The 6,504-nt window shown below is 47.9% G+C and overlaps 1 protein-coding gene across 2 annotated transcripts in view; it reads left to right on the forward strand.

Annotated features, from left to right (window-relative positions):
* Positions 1–6,217, forward strand: part of ASRGL1 (asparaginase and isoaspartyl peptidase 1) — a 58,484-nt gene extending 52,267 nt beyond the window's left edge. For both annotated transcript variants that reach the window (XM_063642268.1, XM_055286459.2), the window contains exons 5-7: positions 1,945–2,063; positions 4,330–4,440; positions 4,903–6,217. In XM_063642268.1, coding sequence (XP_063498338.1) covers positions 1,945–2,063; positions 4,330–4,440; positions 4,903–5,108 — 436 coding nt within the window. In that variant the 3' untranslated portion in view covers positions 5,109–6,217. The remainder of the gene's footprint in view (positions 1–1,944; positions 2,064–4,329; positions 4,441–4,902) is intronic.
* Positions 6,218–6,504: the final 287 nt, after the last annotated feature.

Genomic DNA, 6,504 nt, shown 5'->3' on the forward strand with positions numbered 1-6,504 from the left:
GGCCAAGAATGATTATTTTTAAGATTGAACTCAGATTGTGTCACTTCTTAACTCAAACTGCCCGGTGTCCTCCCATTTAACTCAGAATAAAAGCCTTTGCAGTGGCCTAAAGGTAGGATGGTTATATTCTTGGTGTTTAAACTGGAACTTAATTTTGAGAGTAAAAGGGGTACTATTAATAATTAAGCCATGACAGAAGGCATACATTTGAACTGGCCTGGGTAACTAGGTAACTAGTGTGTATGGTCACCCCACTTGTCAAGAGATACTGTGATCTGGCCTTGGCTGTCCCTCTGATCATTTTCCTACCGCGCTCTCCCTCATTTTATTCTCTCCAACCACGCTGGCCTCTTTCAAATTCCATGCACATGGCAGGCATGTTTGTGCGTCAGGAGCACTCCTCCCCAGCAGCTGGGATGGCATGATTGCCCCTCTGTCCTGCAGAGACACCCTGTATAAAACAGCACCTCCCCACCATCGATCTTCCCTGGTGCTTCTTTATTTTTTTTTGTTTGGGTTTTTTGTTTTTTTGTTTTGTTTTTGTCACCTGACATATTATTGCCCTTTTATTACCACCCTCTACCCCAAATGCAGGCTCCATGGGAGAAGGGACTTTGTTTAGCTTACCACTATGTCCCAGCACTTAAAACAGTGCCTCAAATGCAATTCATTATAGAATCTTGCTGGTGGGTATGGGAAGTTCGTGTACAATTTCTTCAGCTTTGTTACAGTAATGCATCTCATGACAGGACGAGAAATGCATCCTGAGAAATGCATAGTTGGGCAATTTCATGGCTGTGCAAACATCATAGGGGTGCACTCACACAAACCCAGATAGGAGAGACTAATACACATCTAGGCTATGTGGTCCGGCCTGTTGCTCCTAGGCTACAAACCTATGCAGCACGTGACTGTCCTGAATACTCTAGGCAGTTGTCACACAATGGTAAGTACTTGTGTATCTAAACATAGAAAAGGTACAGTAAAAATAGAGTATTATAATCTCATGGGACCACCATCCTATATGCAGTCTGTTGATCAAAACATCATAGGTGGCACATGACTGTATTCGAGAATTCATAATAAAATGTTAGGGGAACATTAACGGATTTGATCTTTACAACAACCCCATGCACAGGGTCCATAGGCAGGCAGCATCAGCGACACCCGGGAGGTTGTCAGAAACGCAGGATCGGCCAGGTGCAGTGGCTCACGCCTGTAATCCCAGCACTTTGGGAGTCCAAGGCAGGCGGATCACCTGAGCTCAGAGGTTCGAGACCAGCCTGGCCAACAGGGTGAAACCCCGTCCCTACTAACAGTATAAAAATTAGCTGGGTGTGGTGGTGCTTGCCTGTAGTCCCAGCTACACGGTAGGCTGAGGCAGGAGAATCGCTTGAACCCGGGAGGCGGAGGTTGCAATGAGCCAAGATTGTGCCACTGCACTACAACCTGGACGACAGAGTGAGACTTCATCTCAAAAAAAAAAAAAAAAAAAAAAAAGGCAGGATTGTTGGTCCCACCCTGTATCTACCAACTCACTTTTTCCTTTCCTTTCTCCTCTTGGTGACAGCTTCAGAATCTCTGTGGGCCCAAGCATCCCAGGGATTCTTATACACACTGAAGTTTGAGAAGCACTCTTACTTTTATCCCCATTTTATGATGGGGACAATGAGACACAAAATAAAACTTAGGGTCACAACTAGAAAACAGTGGTGTTGGGATCGGATGTACTCTTAAAGCTGAGGTGTGGAGGAGTGTCCAGCAATCCACCTGTAACTTACACATAGAATGAGAAGCAAGCAGGTTCTCTCTAGAATGTTGGAATTAAATGGGTGCCCCATCAACATATAACATGAAACTTTAAGTGGTTTTAAGCTACATTGTTGGTTATGGTGTTCATTCTCATTTTCAGCCTGTCACTTTTTTTCTGTTTATTTTTGGCAGAAACTTGGGAACCGTGGGTGCTGTTGCCTTGGACCGCAAAGGGAATGTAGCCTACGCAACCTCCACAGGGGGTATTGTTAATAAAATGGTCGGCCGCGTTGGGGACTCACCGTGTGTAGGTAGGACCGAGGGATGGCTCCTGCCGCTTCCCCTCTTCTCCCGCCCTCAGGCTCTCCTCACTCTCTATTCCCTGCCCCTCTCCCTTTCTTGCTGCATTCCCTTTCTGCTCTTGGTGCAGCTCTAGGATGTCTGGGAGTGACAATGGGGTTGGAAGGGGTTGTTCGGGGTGCTGCCTTGAGAGGGTGTTTGTATCTGGCGCCACTGTTTTTACTAGATTGCATGCCTTTTTGGAACAACTTGGGGAGAGAAGTGGAGACAGGGATGCTAACGTTGCCCCTAGTCTACCCTGTTGTGATTCTGTCTTCTCTTTAGCCACAGTTTCAGGATCTGCAGACTTACTTGAGTAAGACTTACTCCCGAGACATGGGCTCTGATTAGCAATCTGAGAAATCTGAGACTGCAGTTATTAGATTTGAGCAGCATGAAAGTGACATACTTCTACAGATACATTATAGATTGAGATGTTGTTTACATTAACGGGGAAGCACGCCATCTCATTCCCGGGAGTGGGTGAGAGGCAGGGCTGGGGGGCTGTATGTTTCACTCCGTGCAGACATTCACACTTGTCATGCAGGAATCCTCATGAACCCCTGCAGGTGACTGAAGTTTCGAGAAGCAGCTAAATTGTTCCATCTGCCCTAAAGAGCAGCTTATTCGTTTAGAGAAAAACTAGCCCTACCTTCCATTTTTAATGTGTTGCTCTAGTCTTTAGTAATAATCTACACTCTTGACAATTCTTGACACCCTTTTCTGCCATGAACTCAGATACTGGAAGCTTCCTTAAAGAGTAGAGGCTTGGTAACTCCTCTTCTCCTTGGTATATCACCCAAGAGATGTGAAGTAGTCTACTTTCCTTTCTCCTTGGCAAAAATCCCATCAAACTATACCTGGCCGGTAGTGCAGCTTGCTTCAGCCGCGTTCAGACCAGGTCATGAGGCCACTCCAGGTTAGATCCTAGAAATTAATTTTAAGCTTGAGTTACAGTGGTAAATCTTGGCAAGAAAAGGCATAAGCTAAATTCTCGGAAGTCTTTATCCAGCTGTGAGCACCAGGTGTGCTCTGCCTGGCCTTCTGAGGAGCCTCCCCAAGGAGCACTGCCACTGGCCAGGCCCCCGCCTGGACAGTCAGAAGGGGACGGTGCTAGGCACAGCAGTGGTCACCTCAGGCAATGCACTTGTCCTGAGAAGTGCATGTGGCGGGGAGGACACCTTCACACACCCGATGCCTGTGCCAGGACCACCCTTGGAGACACCTGGCCTTCTGTGGTCCTAGAGTAACTGAAAAGTAAGCAAAGACTTGGCTGCTTCCAAATATTAGGGCACATTGATGCCATGGGACCTGGGCAGTTAATTCCCCAGCAGAAGCTTATAAGAAAAAGTAAAGGCGCCTCCTCCCTCTGCAGCAGTTCATTCGCTGCCCAGGGTCAGCTCCCTCCAGAACCAGAGCCAGGGATTATCTGCCTTTGAGAACCTCTGGGGCCTTGTGACAATCCACAGCAGCATCTCAACTCCTGAGTCCTTGCCCCATGTCCAGCATCAATAAGTAAGGCAAATGTCAATCATCTATGCTTCTGTATCAACTGTGGGAGGGTAAAGGCGAATCCTTCCAAGGCTAAAGGACTCTCAGGTTGGTAGCTGTGTGTGAACAGCTACAAGAATGACTTAGAGAAGGCTGTAAGGTTGCTTAATCCAAGCCCAAAATAAGGAAGAAATCTTATCAAAGTAGCTTTCACTCCAGACCCCCACTTAAGTGGATAGCCCAGAATAGTTCCCTCAGGTCCAATTATGCCCACCCACAACAAATACAACTGCCCTCCATTGGACAGTGTGCATGGATGTTAGGTTGTGGGTATCATTTTCTCCAAATCACTGGAACTTGATGGCCTTGCTAGAGATCCATATAATGCAGTCATGCTGTTTCTTCCTCCATAGTGTGTGGGGCGTGAGGAGGAGACAGGGAGAGGGTGGTTTCGTTGAGCAAAAAGGAATGGCTATGCTTTGGGGCCAAGGAGATGCTATCCTGCTGTAGCTGCTCTGTGAAAGGTCAGGCCTGCCCCCCTGAGTCTCCCTTTATCCTCCTGAATTCTGGGGCATCTACATGACGCTTTCTAGTCCACCTTTGCCTCCGCAGATCATGGCTACTAACCTGACCTTTGTCTGTACTTGAGCACCCTTCGCAATTTAACTTTCATGTAGTGTCCGACTTCTAATATGGATTTGAATTTCTTGACTGTTACTGCTCAGAACAATCACCCTTTTTGAGCAGGAGCTGGAGGTTATGCTGACAATGACATCGGAGCCGTCTCAACCACAGGGCATGGGGAAAGCATCCTGAAGGTGAACCTGGCCAGACTCACCCTGTTCCACATAGAACAAGGTACACAGACCACAGGACAAGTAAAATAATTTGTGAAGATAAGTGCATAGAAGGTATTTGATCAGTAAGTGCATGGAGAAGTGTAGGAAACCCTTTCCTGTTGGCTACAGATGTTGCTTTCAGGCCATTAACACCTTGTTTTGACTCTCCGCCTTCCCTTGGGTCTGGAATGGGAGAGCATTGAGTACTGTTATCTTCCACATCTCAGGAGAAGGGGGCAGTAGAGAGACATTGAGCCTGGGTGCAGGGGGGGGCGGGGGGGGGGGGGAAGACCCCTCTGCTCCAGCTGATGCGAGGGCGCTGTCTCAGGGCAAGGAGGTGAGGACCCTCCTTTTAAGTGTTTAGGCGTTCATTTACCAAAAATCCTTGCTAGCTCACTTCGGCATTTCAAATGGCAAGGGATTTTCCCATGAGATTCCTTTCAGTAATGCGTGTTGTTTCTCAACCCTTCCTTGTTTTCAGGAAAGACGGTGGAAGAGGCTGCGGACCTATCGTTGGGCTATATGAAGTCAAGGGTTAAAGGTGTAGGTGGCCTCATCGTGGTTAGCAAAACAGGAGACTGGGTGGCAAAGTGGACCTCCGCCTCCATGCCCTGGGCAGCCGCCAAGGACGGCAAGCTGCACTTCGGAATTGATCCTGACGATACTACTATCACCGACCTGCCCTAAGCCGCTGGAAGATTGTATTCCAGATGCTAGCTTAGAGGTCAAGTACAGTCTCCTCATGAGACGTAGCCTAATCAATTAGATCTAGAATTGGAAAAATTGTCCCATCTGTCACTTGTTTTATTGCCTTAATAAGCATCTGAATGTTTGGTTGTGGGGCGGGTTCTGAAGCAATGAGAGAAATGCCCCTATTAGGAGGATTACTTGAGCCCGGGAGGTCAAAGCTGAGGTGAGCCGTGATTACTCCACTGCACTCCAGCCTGGGCAACAGAGCGAGACCCTGTATCGAAAAAAAAAAAGAAAGCAGCAGCATGATCCTGACACGACAGATGTGGGAGACCCACAGCCTGCAAACACTGTGGGCTGAAAGGTGGGAAGGGAGGGGCCGGTGGAGGTGGAGGCGTTTGAAAGTGACACAGCAGCAGTAGAAGCACTGGTGGGCGAAGTGCAGGTGACCCTCAGAACGTTGCACAAGAACATCAGGGAAAAGAACCAGAATCCTTTAAGGAAAATGTTCTTCATGTATGAGAGACTAAAGTGATTTTTCTAAGGAAGTTCAGCTCTTCTCTGACTTCCCTGGACATTTCTAGATACTTCCAAAGGACCCTCTGGGAATCCATAGCTCCCTAACCTGGAGATGGGAGGTCATAATGGAGACGCTGTGGGGTTCCTTGAAGTTTCTTGGGTTCACAGAGGAGCCCCCTCACTTGGTGTTCTCCCGTGAGCCAGCCTCCACCTGCCAAAGACACTCTGGCCCTCGTATAGTGAGTAATGGGGCTCAGGGCCTCTCCAGCATCAGAGAGGAGCTGACTGCTCTAGGGCTGACCCCATGACGTCCTGAGTCCTCACCCTGTCCAGTGCTTTGAGATTCTTCCCACCTCCCCATCCTCACCAGCCGGATGGGGCGCTGTGCAGTGTGGTCATCATGGTGAAGAAAGTCATTTCGTCGGTGGACAGTATTCCCCTTTATCTCTCATTACACTGGAAATGTTATTTCTGCTGTATCATCCGTGCTCAATGTTTTAGTCTGTCAGGCTCACCTTCTCTCTGGAAAGAATTTGCTTAACTTGACATTCCATGTGCCGCTAATAAAATATATTTTGAAAGAATAAGGGTGTGGTTGGGAGTCACTGTTGACAAAGACTGGAATGGACACGAGTTCCCCTTGGTCTCAGGTGTACTATAGAGACCTTGAGATGAGGATGGTGTGGAGGGTGATATGTGCCACCTTGTGGAGTACTCGTGAGTTTTTCAGAAGAACTGAACTTTTTCTGAGTGGGTCAAGGAAGAAGCCAAACCATGATAGGGTTTATGGCTCAGTCTTCCTGCAGTTTGCCAGCATTCACCCCAGACAGAGGTGCACAGTAAAAACCTCAACATGCAACAACTCCCCCTTTAG

The sequence above is a fragment of the Symphalangus syndactylus genome, chromosome 1, assembly GCF_028878055.3.
Source record: "Symphalangus syndactylus isolate Jambi chromosome 1, NHGRI_mSymSyn1-v2.1_pri, whole genome shotgun sequence".
Lineage (NCBI taxonomy): Eukaryota > Metazoa > Chordata > Mammalia > Primates > Hylobatidae > Symphalangus > Symphalangus syndactylus.